Source organism: Oncorhynchus mykiss, chromosome 15 (genome assembly GCF_057628025.1).
Source record: "Oncorhynchus mykiss isolate SJ-2025 chromosome 15, ASM5762802v1, whole genome shotgun sequence".
In the NCBI taxonomy this organism is placed as follows: Eukaryota; Metazoa; Chordata; class Actinopteri; order Salmoniformes; family Salmonidae; genus Oncorhynchus; species Oncorhynchus mykiss.
In genome coordinates, this window is record NC_143036.1 from 11,879,597 (window position 1) to 11,902,500 (window position 22,904).

The following is a 22,904-nucleotide window of genomic DNA, read 5'->3' on the forward strand; positions in this document are numbered from 1 at the left end:
GGACTGACCCGCTCTGGGTGGTGGTGTCTTTCTCAGAGGAGAGCATCTCCTGCTTGGCTAAATATTTGATTATGGAAAAGTCCATCTGAAACTGTTTGGGGTTGCCCTGTACCAATACTGTTCCAGACTTATAGAGATTTATATTAGCTGAGTCAGAGTTCTCATTGTCTCATTGTCTAGTACCCTGAGTTTCCACCCCTCGTTAACACCCCCTCTCTTAAAAAAGGGGTAGTGTGCCAATATAGTACTGTGCCATGCCAGGGGATTGTTTGTGGGACATGTTCCGGATAGCATCGGACAATAACATTGATGAATACGCTGATTCGGTGAGCGAGTTTATTACTAAGTGCATCGGTGTGTGGTACCCACAGTGAATATTAAAATCTTCCCCAACCAGAAACCGTGGATTGATGGCAGCATTCGTGTAACGGCTGTTGGAAGGAGTGGAGGACCAAAGTGCAGCGTGGTACGTGTTCATGTTTATTTATTGAACTGAACACTAAATACAAAAATAACAAGAGAATAAATTAAACCGAAACAGTCCCGTAAGGTGCAAACACTGATACGGAAAACAACTACCCACAAGACACAGGTGGGAAAGGGCTACCTAAGTATGTTCAGTTCAAAAAATCTCGAGACAGTGGGTCTCGACCCCGCCCTGTGCAACTGGGTCCTGGACTTTCTGACGGGACTTTCTGAATAAGGGAATTCATATGTTTAAAGTAATGACTAAAGAATTCCATAATTATTAGATTATGTAACATCTATAAGAATAATTAGACTAACGTAATTATTAGATTATGTAAAGTAAAATGAATTAGAGTGATAGACTAAAGTCCAACAAGGTTTGGTGAAGACAAGTTAAGGGAGAGAAATCTGTGTGTGACTAAGAAAACACAGAGGACAATTGAACTATACATGACCTGACCTGGTTGGAACTATTGAAATCTTATGACAGGAAAGAGACCCTGTCAAGGTCCCTCTAATCTCGGGAGGGAGGGAACGGTATGGAACTGCCAGCTTGGTAGTGATAAACGAGGAATGTGGACTGTGGGGAAAGATACATCCCACCTACTGTTTGTGTGTCTGTGTGTGAGTGTAATCCCCCTACTGTTTGGGGGTCTGTGTGTGCGTGTAATCCCCCTACTGTTTGGGGGTCTGTGTGTGCGTGTAATCCCCCTACTGTTTGGGGTTCTGTGTGTGCGTGTAATCCCCCTACTGTTTGGGGGTCTGTGTGTGCATGTAATCCCCCTACTGTTTGGGGGTCTGTGTGTGAGTGTAATCCCCCTACTGTTTGGGGGTCTGTGTGTGCGTGTAATCCCCCTACTGTTTGGGGGTCTGTGTGTGTATGTGTAATCCCCCTACTGTTTGGGGGTCTGTGTGTGAGTGTAATCCCCCTACTGTTTGGGGGTCTGTGTGTGAGTGTAATCCCCCTACTGTTTGGGGGTCTGTGTGTGTGTGTAATCCCCCTACTGTTTGGGGGTCTGTGTTTGAGTGTAATCCCCCTACTGTTTGTGTGTCTGTGTGTGAGTGTAATCCCCCTACTGTTTGGGGGTCTGTGTGTGCGTGTAATCCCTCTACTGTTTGGGGGTCTGTGTGTGCGTGTAATCCCCCTACTGTTTGGGGGTCTGTGTGTGAGTGTAATCCCCCTACTGTTTGGGGGTCTGTGTGTGAGTGTAATCCCCCTACTGTTTGGGGGTCTGTGTGTGAGTGTAATCCCCCTACTGTTTGGGGGTCTGTGTGTGAGTGTAATCCCCCTACTGTTTGGGGGTCTGTGTGTGCGTGTAATCCCCCTACTGTTTGGGGGTCTGTGTGTGAGTGTAATTCCCCTACTGTTTGGGGGTCTGTGTGTGAGTGTAATCCCCCTACTGTTTGGGGGTCTGTGTGTGAGTGTAATCCCCCTACTGTTTGGGGGTCTGTGTGTGCGTGTAATCCCCCTACTGTTTGGGGGTCTGTGTGTGAGTGTAATCCCCCTACTGTTTGGGGGTCTGTGTGTGCGTGTAATCCCCCTACTGTTTGGGTGTTCTGTGTGTGCGTGTAATCCCCCTACTGTTTGGGGGTCTGTGTGTGAGTGTAATTCCCCTACTGTTTGGGGGTCTGTGTGTGAGTGTAATCCCCCTACTGTTTGTGTGTATGTGTGTGAGTGTAATCCCAATACTGTTTGGGGGTCTGTGTGTGCGTGTAATCCCCCTACTGTTTGGGGGTCTGTGTGTGCGTGTAATCCCCCTACTGTTTGGGGGTTTGTGTGTGCGTGTAATCCCCCTACTTTTTGGGGGTCTGTGTGTGAGTGTAATCCCCCTACTGTTTGGGGGTCTGTGTGTGAGTGTAATCCCCCTACTGTTTGGGGGTCTGAGTGTGAGTGTAATCCCCCTACTGTTTGGGGGTCTGCGTGTGCGTGTAATCCCCCTACTGTTTGGGGGTCTGTGTGTGAGTGTAATCCCCCTACTGTTTGGGGGTCTGTGTGTGAGTGTAATCCCCCTACTGTTTGGGGGTCTGTGTGTGAGTGTAATCCCCCTACTGTTTGGGGGTCTGTGTGTGCGTGTAATCCCCCTACTGTTTGGGGGTCTGTGTGTGAGTGTAATCCCTATACTGTTTGTGTGTCTGTGTGTGCGTGTAATCCCCCTACTGTTTTGGTGTCTGTGTGTGAGTGTAATCCCCATACTGTTTGGGGGTCTGTGTGTGCGTGTAATCCCCCTACTGTTTGGGGGTCTGTGTGTGAGTGTAATCCCCCTACTGTTTGGGGGTCTGTGTGTGAGTGTAATCCTCCTACTGTTTGGAGGTCTGTGTGTGCGTGTAATCCTCCTACTGTTTGGGGGTCTGTGTGTGCGTGTAATCCCCCTACTGTTTGGGGGTCTGTGTGTGAGTGTAATCCCCATACTGTTTGTGTGTCTGTGTGTGCGTGTAGTCTCCCTACTGTTTGGGTGTCTGTGTGTGAGTGTAATCCCCCTACTGTTTGGGGGTCTGTGTTTGCGTGTAATCCCCCTACTGTTTGGGGGTCTGTGTGTGCGTGTAATCCCCCTACTGTTTGGGGGTCTGTGTGTGTGTGTAATCCCCCTACTGTTTGGGGGTCTGTGTGTGAGTGTAATCCCCCTACTGTTTGTGTGTCTGTGTGTGAGTGTAATCCCCCTGCTGTTTGGGGGTCTGTGTGTGCGTGTAATCCCCCTACTGTTTGGGGGTCTGTGTGTGCGTGTAATCCCCCTACTGTTTGGGGGTCTGTGTGTGAGTGTAATCCCCCTACTGTTTGGGGGTCTGTGTGTGAGTGTAATCCCCCTACTGTTTGGGGGTCTGTGTGTGAGTGTAATCCCCCTACTGTTTGGGGGTCTGTGTGTGAGTGTAATCCCCCTACTGTTTGGGGGTCTGTGTGTGAGTGTAATACCCCTACTGTTTGGGGGTCTGTGTGTGTGTGTAATCCCCCTACTGTTTGGGGGTCTGTGTGTGCGTGTAATCCCCCTACTGTTTGGGGGTCTGTGTGTGCGTGTAATCCCCCTACTGTTTGGGGGTCTGTGTGTGCGTGTAATCCCCCTACTCTTTGGGGGTCTGTGTGTGAGTGTAATCCCCCTACTGTTTGGGGGTCTGTGTGTGAGTGTAATCCCCCTACTGTTTGTGTTTCTGTGTGTGTGTGTAATCCCCCTACTGTTTGGGTGTCTGTGTGTGAGTGTAATCCCCCTACTGTTTGGGGGTCTGTGTGTGAGTGTAATCCATCTACTGTTTGTGTGTCTGTGTGTGCGTGTAATCCCCCTACTGTTTGGGGGTCTGTGTGTGCGTGTAATCCCACTACTGTTTGGAGGTCTGTGTGTGAGTGTAATCCCCCTACTGTTTGGGGGTCTGTGTGTGCGTGTAATCCCCCTACTGTTTGTGTGTCTGTGTGTGAGTGTAATCCATCTACTGTTTGTGTGTCTGTGTGTGCGTGTAATCCCCCTACTGTTTGGGGGTCTGTGTGTGCGTGTAATCCCACTACTGTTTGGAGGTCTGTGTGTGAGTGTAATCCCCCTACTGTTTGGGGGTCTGTGTGTGCGTTTAATCCCCCTACTGTTTGTGTGTCTGTGTGTGAGTGTAATCCATCTACTGTTTGTGTGTCTGTGTGTGCGTGTAACCCCCTTACTGTTTGGGGGTCTGTGTGTGAGTGTAATCCCCCTACTGTTTGGGGGTCTGTGTGTGAGTGTAATCCCCCTACTGTTTGGGGGTCTGTGTGTGAGTGTAAACCCCCTACTGTTTGGGGGTCTGTGTGTGTGTGTAATCCCCCTACTGTTTGGGGGTCTGTGTGTGAGTGTAATCCCTCTACTGTTTGTGTGTCTGTGTGTGAGTGTAATCCCCCTACTGTTTGGGGGTCTGTGTATAACCCTAACCCTAACCCTAACCCTAACCCTGTGTAAGTAGGTGGAGAGGTGGGAGGTATAAAATGACATGTCTTTGCAGTTTTTGACTCTAGAACGTTCTCTGAATAAACCTTACGTACCTCTTGCAGAAGCTGAGTCTTTGCCTAATTATTATTAAAACCAGGGTCTTACAAACCTCTGGGATTGGTCAAAGCTGACCACCCCCCCGTTCAGCTGGAAAGGTGGCGCAGGGAATTCAAAAATATTCTTTAGAAATATTTAACTTTCACACATTAACAAGTCCAATACCTCAAACGAAAGATAAACATCTTGTTCATCTACCCATCATGTCAGATTTTTTTCATGTTTTACAGCGAAAACACAACATATATTTATGTTAGACCACCATCAAACCAAAGAAAAAACGCAGCCATTTTTTCCAGCCAAAGATAAAATCACAAAAGCAGGATTAGAAATAAAAGGAATCACTAACCTCTTGAAAATCTTCATCAGATGACAGTCATATGACATGTTACACAGTACATTTATGTTTTGTTCGATAAATGCATTTTTATATCCACAAATCTCGGTTTACATTGATGCCATGTTCAGAAATTCCTCCAAAATATCCGGAGGAATTATAGAATGCTACGCCAGATAACAGAAATACTCATCATAAACTTTGACTAAAGATACATGTTCTACATATAATTAAAGATACACACACTGGTTCTTAATGCAACCGCTGTGTCAGATTTTTTTTAAACGTTACGGAAAAAGCCTAACATTGCAATAATCTGAGACGGCGCTCAGACGTAACCACCATGTTGGAGTCAACAGAAATACGAAATTGCAACATAAATATTCCCTTACCTTTGATGATCTTTCATCAGAATGTAGTGCAAGTTCCACAATAAATCGTTGTTTTGTTCCATAATGTCCAATACTAGTGTCCAAGTAGCTGCATTTGCTATCACTTTCAGCTCACGTGCCCAAAAACTGGTCCAAGATAACTCGCACTAAAACTTCCAAAAGATATATTCCAGGTCAAATAAACTGGTCAAACTAAGTAGAGAATCAATCTTCAGAATGTTATTATCATATATATCCAATAACGTTCCAACCGGATCATACGTTTTCAGCTCGAGCCAAATGGAACAGAGAAATGTGCCACAACAAAATGGCATTCTGTCGGGACACTGACTATTTTCCCTCCCATTAGGTCAAAGTTCACAGCAAATGGTCTATTACACTTTCTACTGAATGAGGACATCTAGTGGAATGCATAGGAAGTTCTTCCAGATCCATATCTTGTTGGGAAAGGAGGGGGCGATGACTTTCAGAATTTCACTTCTTGTTTGGAAGATTGTCTGCCCTATGAGTTCTGTTATACTCACAGACATAATTCAAACAGTTTTAGAAACTTCAGAGTGTTTTCTATCCAATAGTAATAATAATATGCATATATTAGCAATCTAGGACAGAGTTTGATGCAGTTCACTATGGGCACGCAATTCATCCAAAGTGAAAATACTGCCCCCTATCCTCAACAAGTTTTAAATAATTGTTTAGTTATCATCATTGGGATTGAAAATTCTGGTGATAGTGTAGGAAACAACATGTCCACCTCGCTTATCCTCAGCACTGGGGCCCCACAAGGGTGGGTTCTCAGCTCTCTCCAGTACTCCCTGTTTACCCATGACTGCATGGCCATGCACGCCTCCAACTCAATCATCAAGTTTGCAGATGACACTACAGTGATAGACTTGATGACCAACAATGATGAGGCAGCCTACAGGGAGAAGGTGAGGGCCCTTGGAGTGTGGTGTCAGGAAAATAACCTCACACTCAACAAAACAAAGGAGATGATCGTGGACTTCAGGAAACAGCAGAGGCAGTACCCCCTTATCCACATTGACGGGACAGTAGTGGAGAAGGTGGAAAGTTTTCATTTCCTCGGCGTACACATCATGGACAAACTGAAATGGTCCACCCACACAGACAGCGTGGTGAAAAAAGTGCAACATCGCCTCTTCAACCTCAGGAGGCTGAAGAAATTTGGCTTGTCTCCAAAAACACTCGCAAGCTTTTACAGATGCACAATCGAGAGCATCCTGTTGGGCTGTATCACCGCCTGCAGGACACCTACACCACCCGATGTCACAGGAAGACCATAAAGATCATCAAGGACATCAACCACCCGAGCCACTGCCTGTTCACCCCGTTATCATCCAGAAGGCGAGGTCAGTACAGGGTGCATAACAGCTGGGACCGAGAGACTGAAAAACAGATTCTATCTCAAGGCCATCAGACTGTTAAACATCCATCACTAACATTGAGAGGCTGCTGCCAACATACAGACTCAATCTCTAGCCACTTTAATAATTGATCAGTTGATGTAAAAAATGTATCACTAGTCACCTAAACAATGCCACTTTATATAATGTTTACATTACTCATCTCATATGTATGTATACTGTACTCTATACCATCTACTGCATCTTGCCTATGCCGTTTGGCATTCGCTCATCCATATATTTATATGTACATATTCTTAATCATTCCTTTACACTTGTGTGTATAATAAGGTGGTTGTTGTGAAATTGTTAGATTACTTGTTAGATATTACTGCACGGTCGGAACTAGAATCACAAGCATTTCTTTACACTTGCATTAACGTCTGCTAAACATGTGAATGTGACCAATAAAATTTGATTTGATTTGGAAGATGAGGTTGCTGATGTTCCCATTTTTATAATAGTCAGCAAAAAGTGTCTCTTGATTTTGCATAAGGAGCTTCATTTTGTGATATTTTCTTGCCTTATCATTCTTGACATGCACAGGGTACTGTATTTTAATTGCCTCTGAACAGCGGGAGGCAGCTTCTAAGGCCTCTCCATTTGGTTTGAGTAGACTGTTCCACTCTCCTGCAATTGTTGGGCTAAAGGGCTTTGACACCTCTCACTTGACACGTCAGTGCTAATTAAAGTTGTATCAAGCTTGGCAGCATTCATTTAGCATTCAGTCCTTATAAAGTAATGTAATGCATTTTTGTTCTTGGCTTTTGGAAAATAAAATTTTGCTTCAGACTAAACATTACTCACTCAGTTCCAGGTTGGATGGTGTTTTCAGGTTTATGTTGTTTTCCAGAGCATTTGCTGTACAGCATTGGAATAATAATCTTTGGTAGTTGGAAGCCTTCCAGGTGATTCCGTAATTCGGTCCAAAATCAGGTTCTAGGTTTTGAGTTTTGATTTGGAGTGGAGGGTAGTATCCTGTATATGTCCTGGTAACATAGTGAAGGTTATGTTGTAGAGGGTAGCATCCTGTATATGTTCCTGACAAAAAAATCCAAGTTTATCTAACTATGAATCTATATTTTTTAAGAACATGCTAAAAAATGCAGGAGTTCATCTGATCATGACCTCTCTCTCTCTCTCTCTCTCTCTCTCTCTCTCTCTCTCTCTCTCTCTCTCTCTCTCTCTCTCTCTCTTTCTTCCACCCCCTCTCTCTCTCTCCTCTCTCTCTCTCCCCTCTCCCCTTTCTCTATTTTCTCTCTCTCTCCTCTCTCCCCTTTCTCTCTCACATCTCCCCTCTCACTCTCTCCTCTCTCCCCTTTCTCTATTCCTCCCTCTCTCTCTCAGTTGATAGCTGTGTAATATAGACAGATAGCTGTGTAATATAGACAGACAGTGTGTGCCTGTGAATCAGACTCTGCCAGTATTGTCAATCAATCAAATGTATTAATAGAGCCCTTTTGAACAACAGCAGGTGTCACAAAGTGCTTCTACAGAAATCGAGCCTCTCTATTGTCTCTCTACCATAGTGACATATATCAGATTTGGACTTTGGCTTTAATATGTCACGTTAGAGACCATACAGTCTGTTTCTAGCTTATTACACATTCCACACCACCATGTTCCTCAACATTGTTTCTCAACCTTTCATTAAACCAGGAATCGGCCAGCTTTGGGCCCATGTTCCTAGGGGGATCGCTCACGTTATAATTAGCACTTGTGACGTGACTAAATCAGTGTGAACTCTGAACTATGACAGCTCTGCAGCCATGTTAATTAAAGTTTAGACAATGGTCTACGTGTCTTACTCCTGGTGGAGCTCATGATAGGCTCTATCGACAACCTACCCACAGCAGAAGGAGATGAGACCAGGGCTGTGTCCTCTCCACTGGATTAAAAGTGTGTGTGTGTGTGTGTGTGTGTGTGTGTGTGTGTGTGTGTGTGTGTGTGTGTGCGTGCATGCGTGCGTGCGTGCGTGCGTGCGTGCGTGCGTGCGTGCGTGTATCCTTACAGCTTCATTAAAAACTAGAACTAGAGCACACCAAGCTGGCTATGAATGGAAACACACTGTTTTTTAACCCATCTCTACTCAATAACCACACTGTTTATAACCCATCTCTACTCAATAACCACACTGTTTTTAACCCATCTCTACTCAATAACCACACTGTTTTTAACCCATCTCTACTCAATAACCACACTGTTTTTAACCCATCTCTACTCAATAACCACACTGTTTATAACCCATCTCTACTCAATAACCACACTGTTTATAACCCATCTCTACTCAATAAACACACTGTTTATAACCCATCTCTACTCAATAACCACACTGTTTTTAACCCATCTCTACTCAATAACCACACTGTTTATAACCCATCTCTACTCAATAACCACACTGTTTATAACCCATCTCTACTCAATAAACACACTGTTTATAACCCATCTCTACTCAATAACCACACTGTTTTAAACCCATCTCTACTCAATAAACACACTGTTTATAACCCATCTCTACTCAATAACCACACTGTTTTTAACCCATCTCTACTCAATAACCACACTGTTTATAACCCATCTCTACTCAATAACCACACTGTTTATAACCCATCTCTACTCAATAACCACACTGTTTTTAACCCATCTCTACTCAATAAACACACTGTTTATAACCCATCTCTACTCAATAACCACACTGTTTTAAACCCATCTCTACTCAATAACCACACTGTTTATAACCCATCTCTACTCAATAAACACACTGTTTATAACCCATCTCTACTCAATAACCACACTGTTTTTAACCCATCTCTACTCAATAACCACACTGTTTATAACCCATCTCTACTCAATAAACACACTGTTTATAACCCATCTCTACTCAATAACCACACTGTTGCATAGCAATGATAGAACCTTTGAATAATCTAATGTGAGTGTTTGAATATGAATAAGGTTTGCGGTTGATCAGGTTGATGAATCAGCATATTTAAACATTTACATGTACTGTACATTTGAATAATTTAGCAGACGCTCTCATCCGGAGTGACTTACAGTTAGTGAGTACATATTTTTCATTCGTAACTGATCAAAACAAGGTGTCAGACTTATTTCTGATTAATCACAATAATATACTTGAGGTGAATTGATATCAGAGTTTAAATCGGGCAGAACTAAAGTGTTGGTTGACAGCGAGACCAGAGTCCGTCTATGGGTCTGTATTCTACTGTATAATATGCAGGGTTGGCATGGTTACTTTCCAAATGTAATCCGTTACAGTTATTAGTTACCTGTCCAAAATTGTAATCAGTAACGTAACTTTTGGATTACCCAAACTCAGTAACGTAATCTGATTACATTCAGTTACTTTTAGATTACTTTCCCCTTAAGAGGCATCAGAAGACAAAAATGTATGTTACAAATTGAACGACATCTATTGCAGGATAAATCAGTGTTAAAGTTTACATAGCTGGCCTTTTAGCGCATTTTACACTGGCTGTCCACTGGTTTCAAAAACAATGATTGATAGGCAGCTTAAACTTCTGTAATTCAACCATTATTGAGTTGAAATACACATTTAGATTTGTGAACAGCCACCCACAACAACCCCAATTCGTAAAGGGCAAATAGCTAAATGAGAGAGCAGCAGTGTGATTCACATCAACGTGCTTTGTAGATATCAATAATAAGTGATATCCATATCACTGTAGACTACACCACTGCTGTCATCCTTACCTCCAAGTGTTTATTCAAGTTGGATCATCTTTGGATGCCGACAGCAGTCACACCATTGGAAGACATACAGTAGCTTGGACTGTAGCCTACAAAAGCCTATTCCTGCTCTTTTCCCACAATCCATCAAACACATTTGGTGTGTCATCATAGAGGTCTCTGACTTGAGGTCAGACTCACTCAGGTGGAACACACTTAAACTTGCACCTTTTTTAAATGCTAATTTGAATGTAATTGTGTAAAACAGTGTCAACAATTTTTTTTTCCTTTCTGAATTTAAAAGTGATCCTTGAAGTAATCATCTAGTTTCTCAAAAGTATCTGTAATCTGATTACAATATTTTTGCTGGTAACGTAACAGATTACAGTTACAGTTTTTTGTAATCCCTAATATGTAACGCATTACATGTAATTCGTTACTCCCAACCCTCATAATATGCATGTTTGATATTCAGAGAGCAGAGGAGATGACTTGAGCTTTAGTGTCAACACAAAGCCCAGAGCTGACTGTCTGTCTGCTGATAACTAAGACACATGATTGGCTTCAGTACACTCTGATAGGATGATGGATTCTGCTCTCACTTCATTTTCCTGACTGATGAATGGCTTAATTAATTCATGCACTACATGTGACCAAAGGTATGTGGACAGCTGCTTGTCAAACATCTCATTCCAAAATCATGGGCATTGACATAGAGTTGGTGTAATGGCTTTCTTTGGTAGAAGGAGAGTCGGACCAAAATGCAGCGTGTAGATTTCGATCCATGTTTAATAACACAACGTAAACACGAATCAATACAAAAGAACGTAATGAACGAAAACCGAAACAGCCTAATTCTCGTGCTCATAAACACGGAACACGGACATAAGGACACTAAGGACAATCACCCACAAACACACAGTGAAACCCAGGCTACCTAAATATGGTTCCCAATCAGAGACAATGACTAACACCTGCCTCTGATTGAGAACCATATCAGGCCAGACATAGAAATAGACAAACAAGACATCCAACATAGAATGCCCACCCAGCTCACGTCCTGACCAACACTAAAACAAGGAAAACACACACGAACGATGGTCAGAACGTGGCAGTACCCCCCTCCAAGGTGCGGACTCCGGACGCACAACCTAAACCTATAGGGGAGGGTGTGGGTGGGCATCTGTCCGCGGTGGCGGCTCTGGCGCTGGACGTGGACCCCACTCCATAATAGTCTTAGTCCACCTCCTTAGCGTCCCTAAATAGGAAGCCCAGGCAGGTAGTTGGATCCAGCAGATCCTGGCTGGCTGGCGGATCTGGAAGAGTCTGGTTGACTGGCAGATCTGGAAGAGTCTGGTTGACTGGCAGATCTGGAAGAGTCTGGTTGACTGGCAGATCTGGAAGAGTCTGGCTGACTGGCAGTTCTGGCTGCTCCATGCTGACTGGCGGCCCTGGCTGCTCCATGCTGACTGGCGGCTCTGGCTGCTCCATGCTGACTGGCGGCCCTGGCTGCTCCATGCTGACTGGCGGCTCTGGCGGCTCCTTGCAGACTGGCAGCTCTGGCGGATCCTTGCAGACTGGCAGCTCTGGCGGCTCCTTGCAGACTGGCAGCTCTGGCGGCTCCTTGCAGACTGGCAGCTTTGGCGGCATCCTGCAGACTGGCAGCTCTGGCGGCTCCTTGCAGACTGGCAGCTCCTTGCACACTGGCAGCTCTATGCACACTGGCAGCTCCTTGCACACTGGCAGCTCCTTGCAGACTGGCAGCTCCTTGCAGCCTGGCAGTTCTGAACAGGCGGGAGACTCCTGCAGCACTGTAGAGGCGGAAGGCTCTGGCAGCGCTAAACAGGCGGGAGACTCCGGCAGCGCTGAAGAGGCGGAAGGCTCTGGCAGCGCTAAACAGGCGGGAGACTCCGGCAGCGCTGAAGAGGAGGAAGGCTCTGGCAGCGCTGAACAGGCGACGCGCACTGTAGTCCTCATGCGTGGTGCTGGCACTGGTGGTACTGGGCCGAGGACACGCACAGGAAGCCTGGTGCGGGGAGCTGCTACCGGAGGGCTGGGGTGTGGAGGTGGTACTGGGTAGACCGGACCGTGCAGGCGCACTGGAGCTCTTGAGCACCGAGCCTGCCCAACCTTACCTGGTTGAATGCTCACAGTCGCCCTGCCAGTGCGGCGAGGTGGAATAGCCTGCACTGGGCTATGCAGGCGAACCGGAGACACCGAGCGCAAGGCTGGTGCCATGTAAGGGGACCAGCTGCGTAGAGCCGGCTTCATGGCACTTGGCTCGATGATCACTCTAGCCCGGCCGATACGCGGAGCTGGAATGTACCGCACCGGGCTATGCACCCGCACTGGAGACACCGTGCGCACCACAGCATAACACAGTGCCTGCCCGGTCTCTCTAGCCCCCCGGTAAGCACAGGGAGTTTGCGCAGGTCTCCTACCTGGCGTAGCCATACTCCCTGTTAGCCCCCCCCCCCTAATAAATGTTTGGGGTTGACTCTCGGGCTTCCGTCCGCGCCGTCGTGCTTGCTTTGCCAACTCCATTCTCCGATAACCTTCGCGCACTGCTCCATCGAATCCCAGGCGGGCTCCGGCATTCTCCCTGGGTCGACCGCCCACCTGTCTATCTCCTCCCAAGAAGTATAGTCCATACTGTCCTCCTCTTTGGGCTGCTCCTGTTGCCTCTTCTCCTGCTGCACCTTTGGGCGGCTACACTCCCCTGGTTTAGCCCAGGGTCCTCTCCCGTCGAGGATTTCCTCCCATGTCCAGAAATCCTTATTGCGCATCTCCTCTTTGGGCTGCTCCTGCCTGTTGACACGCTGCTTGGTCATTTTGTGGTGGGTGATTCTGTAACGGCTTTCTTCGGTAGAAGGAGAGTCGGACCAAAATGCAGCGTGTAGATTTCGATCCATGTTTAATAACACAACGTAAACACGAATCGATACAAAAGAACGTAATGAACGAAAACCGAAACAGCCTAATTCTCGTGCTCATAAACACGGAACACGGACATAAGGACACTAAGGACAATCACCCACAATCACACAGTGAAACCCAGGCTACCTAAATATGGTTCCCAATCAGAGACAATGACTAACACCTGCCTCTGATTGAGAACCATATCAGGCCAGACATAGAAATAGACAAACAAGACATCCAACATAGAATGCCCACCCAGCTCATGTCCTGACCAACACTAAAACAAGGAAAACACACACGAACGATGGTCAGAACGTGACAGTTGGTCCCTCCCCATTGTTGCTGTTACAGCCTCCACTCTACTGGGAAGGCTTTCCACTAGATGTTGGAACATTGCTGCGGGGACTTGCTTCCATTCAGCCACAAGAGTATTAGTGAGGTCGTGCACTGATGTTGGGTGATAGGCCTGGTTCGCAGTCGGTGTTCCAATTCATCCCAAAGGTGTTCGATGGGGTTGAGGTCAGGTCAGGGCTCTGTGCATGCCAGTCAAGTTCTTCCCCACCAATCTCAACAAACCATAGCTGTATGGACCTTGCTTTTTGCATTGTCATGCCCCCATGCAGGAAAGAGCCTTCCCCAAACTGTTTCCACAAAGTTGGGAGCACAGAATCGTCTAGAATGTCACTGTATGCTGTTAAGATTTCCCTTCACTGGAACTAAGGGGCCTTGCCCGAACCATGAAAAACAGCCCTAGACCATTATTCCTCCTCCACCAAACTTTACAGTTGGCACTATGCATTCAGGCAGGAAGCGTTCTAATGGCAACCGCCAAACCCAGATAGGTCCGTCGGAATGTCAGATGGTAAAGTGTGATTCGTCACTCCAGAGAACGCATTTCCACTGCTCCAGAGTCCAATGGAAGGAGAGAGATGTGTTACGCCGGTTAATGTATACATTTCTGCCTCTGTAGTCTGGGAATTGCATTGAATTAAATGTTACAATTGATTGGGCTCTGAATGCGCTGTAAACAGAGCCAGGTAATATATGTAGTGTGTATTATTATCCAATGGGAGGTTGCATGGTGCGAGGTTCAGACGGCTTCAGCCCCATGGGTACCTGTCTGAGACAGATACGGACACATATAAATGCAGGTTTGCAGGCACATAATGTGGCACGCAGATACACACATTATCATTAACACACCGACTTTTATTCTGGTTCGATTCTTCGTATAAACATCATTCCCAAAGTTATAGAGAGTCACGTTGGTCTCAGACCCCACACACTGTCTGACCTGTCCCCATCCTTCTGTGTTTCAGGAATGTGAGTTCTGCAGGAGAGGAGGCCAGGAGGAGGATGAGAGAGTGTGACGGACTGACAGACGCTCTCCTCTACGTCATACAGACCGCTTTGGGCAGCAACGACATTGACAGCAAGGTGTGTGTGTAGTTTGTGTGTGTGTGTGTTGTGTGTGTGTGTTTGTGTGTGTGTCCATCAGTTCAATAGTAGATAAACAGCTTTGTGCATTGCTACCTTCTCAAGGTTGCTGCAGTGCAGTCTCTCTAAATGGCATTTCTTAATCATTGTCTAACATCCCACCCATCTCTGCTGTCTGCCCAATCATAGGAGGGCTCTGGTGTCTCCCCAGTAATAATGATTGATTGGCAAGCACTGGGGCCAATGGCCATTGTCATTGACTGGTCCCAAGTTATTAGCAGACATAGACAGGGTGACACTTTTCATTCTTTTTGTGGACTTTCTGTCCTCCTGGTCTCTCTTTCTTTCTTCCCTTATTCTGTCTTTCTATTTCATACCCACTTTCTTTCTTCCCTTATTCTGTCTTTCTATTTCATACCCACTTTCTTTCTCTACCTTTATCATGTCACTCTGTTCAAAAAGGGAAATTAAAGGGAATTAAATCTGTTATTTACCTCTGGAGTTGTTTACCTGTTGTTTACCTCTGGGGTTGTTTACATGTTGATTACCTGTGGAGTTGTTTACCTGTGGAGTTGTTTACCTGTGGAGTTGTTTACCTGTGGAGTTGTTTACCTGTGGAGTTGTTTACCTGTGGAGTTGTTTACCTGTTGTTTACCTCTGGGGTTGTTTACATGTTGATTACCTCTGGGGTTGTTTACATGTTGATTACCTGTGGAGTTGTTTACCTGTGGAGTTGTTTACCTGTTGTTTACCTGTGGAGTTGTTTACCTGTTGTTTACCTGTGGAGTTGTTTACCTGTTGTTTACCTGTGGAGTTGTTTACCTGTTGTTTACCTCTGGGGTTGTTTACATGTTGATTACCTGTGGAGTTGTTTACCTGTGGAGTTGTTTACCTGTGGAGTTGTTTACCTGTTGTTTACCTGTGGAGTTGTTTACCTGTTGTTTACCTGTGGAGTTGTTTACCTGTTTTTTACCTGTGGAGTTGTTTACCTCTGGAGTTGTTTGCCTGTTGTTTACCTCTGGAGTTGTTTACCTGTTGTTTACCTGTGGAGTTGTTTGCCTGTTGTTTACCTGTGGAGTTGTTTACCTGTTGTTTACCTGTGGAGTTGTTTACCTGTTGTTTACCTGTGGAGTTGTTTACCTGTGGAGTTGTTTACCTGTTGTTTACCTGTGGAGTTGTTTACCTGTTGTTTACCTGTGGAGTTGTTTACCTGTGATGTTTTCAGAGGAAAGTAACTCTCTTCTTCACTCCTCTAACAGTTCTAACAGATAAGGCCCAAGGTCTGTTCTTATAGGATCTAGTTGAAGTGACTTGGTGTTTGTATTACGGCTGTAATGTCATTGAAATCATTTAGTCAGTCAGAGTATTATGTTCAATTACGTTCATTATAGTTGTTTGTGTAAATTATCAGTCTGAGAGACTCTTCTATAAAACAGACAGAGTCGTCTGAGAGGATTAATGATTTTTCTTCGTTATTTCCAAGTGGTTTACTTTCCATATTGCTCCCATACGCCACGTTTCTGAGTGATACTTCACAGATGTACACGCACACGCACACGCACACACACACACACACACACACACACACACACACACACACACACACACACACACACACACACACACACACACACACCTCTGCTGTTTCGGCTGTGTCCTCTTCTGACACCATGTTAAATGGAGCTTGATACGATGCTTCGGGCTCAGTCATTATTCCTCATTTGAAAGAATTTCTTTAACATAATTTAAAAGTTAAGAGTACATCCCGATTCATGGATGAAATTGGGCACTCTTCCTTTTAAATGCCCCTTCACTCACACACACACACACACACACACACACACACACACACACACACACACACACACACACACACACACACACACACATTTTGGCAGGGTGGGAAGTTAGCTCTTGTGGGAAGTTAGATTTGCGTGGGAAGTTATATTTGTGTGGGAAGTTATATTTGTGTGGGAAGTTAGATTTGTGTGGGAAGTTATATTTGTGTGGGAAGATATATTTGTGTGGGAAGTTAGCTCTAGTGGGAAGTTATATTTGTTTGAGAAGTCATCTCATTTGTAGGATAAATATTCTAACTCTGATGCCTCTCCTGTAGACCATAGAGAACTGTGTGTGTATCCTGCGTAACCTGTCCTACCGACTGGCAGCGGAGACATCTCAGGGCCAACAGCTGGGTTCAGAGGAGCTAGACGGTCTCCTGTGTGATGCCAACGGACGTGACGGAGAGACCTCAGGCTGCTGGGGCAAGAAGAAGAAGAAGAAGAAGGGACAGGACCAGGTGGGGAAGTTATACACAGAGAGAGAGAGAGATTCATCAGGTGGGACGTTATACACAGAGAGAGAGAGAGAGAGAGAGATTAATCAGGTGGGACGTTATACACAGAGAGAGAGAGAGAGAGAGATTCATCAGGTGGGACGTTATACAGAGAGAGAGAGAGAGAGAGAGAGAGAGAGAGAGAGAGAGAGAGAGAGATTCATCAGGTGGGACGTTATACACAGAGAGAGAGAGAGAGAGAGAGAGATGCATCAGGTGGGAAGTTATACACAGAGAGAGAGAGAGGAGAGAGAGGAGAGAGAGAGAGAGAGAGAGAGAGAGAGAGAGAGAGAGGAGAGAGAGAGAGAGAGAGAGAGAGAGATGCATCAGGTGGGAAATAACACACAGAGAGAGAGAGAGAGAGAGAGAGAGAGAGGAGAGAGAGGAGAGAGAGAGAGAGAGAGAGAGAGAGAGAGAGAGAGAGAGATATGCATCAGGTGGGAAATAACACACACACAGAGAGAGAGAGATAGAGAGAGAGAGAGAGAGAGAGAGAGAGAGAGAGATGCATCAGGTGGGACGTGAGAGAGAGAGAGAGAGGTGCACCGACACACTGTATCACACAGTGCAGACACACATATGTGCATAATATTATATGTTGATATTAGCAGACAGACAGTGCAGACAGACAGTCCAGGCAGATATACAGTGCAGACAGACATACAGTACAGGCAGACAGACATACAGTGCTGGCAGGCAGGCAGACAGACAGACAGTCCAGGCAGACAGTCCAGGCAGACAGACAGTCCAGGCAGACAGTGCAGACATACAATGCAGACAGATATACAGTGCAGACAGACAGCCCAGGCAGACAGTGCAGGCAGGCAGGCAGACAGACAGTCCAGGCAGACAGTGCAGGCAGGCAGACAGACAGTCCAGGCAGACAGTGCAGAAAGACAGTGCAGACACACAGATGCCATATGGTACAAGGTTCCTCCAAGCCATATCACTTGTTCCCTGCAGGAATGTTCTGATGGGAATCAAAGCAAAAGATTCCAACAGAGAACATTAAAAGAACATCAACTATTGTAGTGTAAACGGGGAGATGAGAATTTGTGTCTCTGTTTTTATGTTGGCTCAAACCTTTATTTTTTCTCTTTTTTTTGTGTGGGGGGAGGTCAGCTTTAATATTGCAGATAGATTGTGGCTTCCATCAATGTAATTGCTGCATAATTTCCAATCCTCCACATTTCTATTGTAAATATACAGTACCAGTCAAAGGTTTGGACACACCTACTCATTGAAGGGTTTTTCTTTATTTGTACTATTTTCTACATTGTAGAATAATAGTGAAGAAATCAAAACTATGAAATAACACATATGGAATCATATAGTAAACAAAAAAGTTTTTAAGAAATCAAAGTAGCCACCCTTTGCCTTGATGACAGCTTTGCACACTCTTAGCATTCTCTCAACCAGCTTCACCTGGAATGCTTTTCCAACAGTCTTGAAGGAGTTCCCAAATATGCTGAGCAGTTGTTGGCTGCTTTTCCTCCACTCTGCGCTCCAACTCATCCCAAACCATCTCAATTGGGTTGAGGTCGGGTGCTTGTGGAGGCCAAGTCATCTGATGCAGCACTCCATCACTCTCCTTCTTGGTCAATTAGCCCTTACACTGCCTGGAGGTGTGTTGGTTCATTGTCCTATTGAAAAACAAATTATAGTCCCACTAGGTGCAAACCAGATGGGATCGCGTATCGCTACAGAATGCTGTGGTAGCCATGCTGGTTCAGTGTGCCTTGGATTCTAAAGAAACCACTGACAGTGTCACCAGCAAAGCACCCCCACACCATCACACCTCCTCCACCATGCTTCACGGTGGGAAGTACACATGCGGAGATAATCCGTTCACCTACTCTGCATGTTTCTTGTCCCAAGCAAGTCTCTTCTTCTTATTGGTGTCCTTTAGTACTGGTTTCTTTGCAGCAATGTGACCATGAAGGCCTGATTCACATAGTCTCCCCTGAACAGTTGATGTTGAGATGTGTCTGTTACTTGAACTCTGTGAAGCATTTTCTTGGGGATGCAATTTCTGAGGCTGGTAACTCTAAGGAACTTTATCCACTGCAGCAAAAGTAACTCTGGGTCTTCCTTTCCTGTGACGGTCCTCATGAGAGCCAGTTTATTAATAGCTCTTGATGGTTTTTGCGACAGCTATTGAAGTAACTAGACTGTCATTTCTCTTTGTTTATTTGAGCTGCTCTTGCCATTATATGGACTTGGTCATTTGCCAAATAGGGATATCATCTGTACACCAACACTACCTTATCACAACACAACTGAATGGCTCAAACGCATTAAGAAGGAAAGAAATTCCACAAATGAACTTTGAACAAGGCACACCTGTTAATTGAAAGCGCAATCCAGATGACTTTCCTCATTGTGCTGGTTGAGAGAAAACCAAGAGTGTGCAAAGCTGTCGTCAAGGCAAAGGATGGCTACTTTGAAGAATCTAACATCTAAAATCTATTTTGATTTGTTTAACACTTTTTTGGTTACTACATGATTCCATGTGTGTTATTTCATAGTGTTGATGTCTTCACTATTATTCTACAATGTAGAAAAACCCTTGAATGCGTAGGTGTGTCCAACCTTTTGACTGGGACTGTATATACAATTATCTATACTGTATTTAATATATTTTAATATATTTCCCTGTATTATTTTCTCCAAACCCTACTACCCCTCCCCTTATTGGAGTAAACTAATAAACATTAACACTTGGGCTTCTACGTCCAGCTTATACATCTATATACATTTTATAGACACGGTATATTTTACAATAGTTATATTATTTATTGTTTTTGTCCCATCCAGTCCCACCCTTCAGCTCTACTCAACCCCTCCCATCTATCTCTGAACACCATCCAGTCCCACCCTTCAGCTCTACTCAACCCCTCCCATCTATCTCTGAACACCATCCAGTCCCACCCTTAAGCTCTACTCAACCCCTCCCATCTATCTCTGAACACCATCCAGTCCCACCCTTCAGCTCTACTCAACCCCTCCCATCTATCTCTGAACACCATCCAGTCCCACCCTTCAGCTCTACTCAACCCCTCCCATCTATCTCTGAACACCGTCCAGTCCCACCCTTCAGCTCTACTCAACCCCTCCCATCTATCTCTGAACACCGTCCAGTCCCACCCTTCAGCTCTACTCAACCCCTCCCATCTATCTCTGAACACCGTCCAGTCCCACCCTTCAGCTCTACTCAACCCCTCCCATCTATCTCTGAACACCATCCAGTCCCACCCTTCAGCTCTACTCAACCCCTCCCATCTATCTCTGAACACCGTCCAGTCCCACCCTTAAGCTCTACTCAACCCCTCCAATCTATCTCTGAACACCGTCCAGTCCCACCCTTCAGCTCTACTCAACCACTCCCATCTATCCCCTGAACACCGTCCAGTCCCACCCTTCAGCTGTACTCAACCCCTCCCATCTATCTCTGAACACCATCCAGTCCCACCCTTCAGCTCTACTCAACCCCTCCCATCTATCTCTGAACACCATCCAGTCCCACCCTTCAGCTCTACTCAACCCCTCCCATCTATCTCTGAACACCATCCAGTCCCACCCTTCAGCTCTACTCAACCACTCCCATCTATCTCTGAACACCATCCAGTCCCACCCTTAAGCTCTACTCAACCCCTCCCATCTATCTCTGAACACCATCCAGTCCCATCCTTCAGCTCTACTCAACCCCTCCCATCTATCTCTGAACACCGTCCAGTCCCACCCTTCAGCTCTACTCAACCCCTCCCATCTATCTCTGAACACCGTCCAGTCCCACCCTTCAGCTCTACTCAACCCCTCCCATCTATCTCTGAACACCATCCAGTCCCACCCTTCAGCTCTACTCAACCCCTCCCATCTATCGCTGAACACCATCCAGTCCCACCCTTCAGCTCTACTCAACCCCTCCCATCTATCTCTGAACACCGTCCAGTCCCACCCTTAAGCTCTACTCAATCCCTCCCATCTATCTCTGAACACCGTCCAGTCCCACCCTTCAGCTCCACTCAACCCCTCCCATCTATCTCTGAACACCGTCCAGTCCCACCCTTCAGCTCCACTCAACCCCTCCCATCTATCTCTGAACACCGTCCAGTCCCACCCTTCAGCTCTACTCAACCCCTCCCATCTATCTCTGAACACCGTCCAGTTTTGATTTCTATTTGCTAGATGTCTTTCAAACCTTTATTTCCTCCAACGCACTCCAATCACTACTGCTGCTTAACAATTCACTCAGATGCCTTCCCACAGACCACTTGTATGGTCTGTTCCTCACAAGATATGAAGGCTTTGTCCAATCAGCTCAACTCTCATTCACTCTACAGTAGTTGCAAACAGTGAAAAACACAAGATGTCTCCAAAAAGTTTCCCCCATTTTCAGAACTGTTAGGGAGTATTCTCTTTGCTGCTTCTGCTGTATTTATGTTTTGAAGATCTTCTATCATAAAACCTCTAGAGGGATGAGAATCTATAGAACATGCATCCTGCCTGTAGAGCCTCCAGTTGTGAAGATGTAGGGAACTATGGCACAATTCCGCTGTAGACATAAAGGGCACCTCTTTGATTGTTTGATGAAAGAGAAAAGTGTTCTATCTATAGCATATAGAGTCAGAGCTGTTGCCAGGAGGGTGTGCTGCCTACAGAAGTGGGAAACATATACATTGCCTATGAAGGCCACTGAAATAGCTGTGGAGAAGGAATACTTTACTGGATATACATCATGGTATGATTCTTGACCTCGCTCTCTCCTTCTCTATCTTTATCTCCCTTTTTCTGTCATCATCCTTCCTTTTTCCTTACCCCCACAACCTCTCTCCCCTCTCCTCCAGTGGGACGGTGTAGGTCCTCTCCCAGACTCAGCTGACCCACCTAAAGGAGTCCAGATGTTATGGCATCCGTCCATAGTGAAGCCCTACCTCACCCTGCTGTCAGAGTGCTCTAACCCTGATACACTGGAGGGAGCAGCTGGAGCACTGCAGAATCTGGCTGCAGGCACCTGGAAGGTATGGGGGTCCTTTAGTCTGTCTCCTGTTCTCTTTGCAGGGGTGAGTCAGTCTAAGTCTTCCCCCTCTCTCTCCAGTGGTGCATCAGTCTAAGTCTTCCCCCTCTCTCTCCAGTAGTGCATCAGTCTAACTCTTCCCCCTCTCTCTCCAGTGGTGCATCAGTCTAAGTCTTCCCCCTCTCTCTCCAGTGGTGCATCAGTCTAAGTCTTCCCCTTCTCTCTCCAGTGGTGCATCAGTCTAACTCTTCCCCCTCTCTCTCCAGTGGTGCATCAGTCTAAGTCTTCCCCCTCTCTCTCCAGTGGTGCATCAGTCTAACTCTTCCCCCTCTCTCTCCAGTGGTGCATCAGTCTAAGTCTTCCCCCTCTCTCTCCAGTGGTGCATCAGTCTAACTCTTCCCCCTCTCTCTCCAGTAGTGCATCAGTCTAAATCTTCCCCCTCTCTCTCCAGTGGTGCATCAGTCTAACTCTTCCCCCTCTCTCTCCAGTGGTGCATCAGTCTAAGTCTTCCCCCTCTCTCTCCAGTGGTGCATCAGTCTAACTCTTCCAACTCTCGCTCCAGTGGTGCATCAGTCTAACTCTTCCCCCTCTCTCTCCAGTGGTGCATCAGTCTAACTCTTCCCCCGTGTCTCTCCAGTGGTGCATCAGTCTAACTCTTCCCCCGTGTCTCTCCAGTGGTGCATCAGTCTAAGTCTTCCCCCTCTCTCTCCAGTGGTGCATCAGTCTAACTCTTCCCCCTCTCTCTCCAGTGGTGCATCAGTCTAACTCTTCCCCCGTGTCTCTCCAGTGGTGCATCAGTCTAAGTCTTCCCCCTCTCTCTCCAGTGGTGCATCAGTCTAACTCTTCCCCCTCTCTCTCCAGTGGTGCATCAG

At 45.9% G+C, this 22,904-nt stretch overlaps 1 protein-coding gene across 1 annotated transcript in view; it reads left to right on the forward strand.

Annotated features, from left to right (window-relative positions):
• LOC110490910 (catenin delta-2-like) overlaps window positions 1–22,904 on the forward strand; it is a 616,290-nt gene that overhangs the window by 516,115 nt on the left and 77,271 nt on the right. Inside the window, exons 16-18 of the mRNA XM_090199252.1 lie at window positions 14,563–14,680; window positions 16,797–16,979; window positions 21,863–22,036. Coding sequence (XP_090055378.1) covers window positions 14,563–14,680; window positions 16,797–16,979; window positions 21,863–22,036 — 475 coding nt within the window. The remainder of the gene's footprint in view (window positions 1–14,562; window positions 14,681–16,796; window positions 16,980–21,862; window positions 22,037–22,904) is intronic.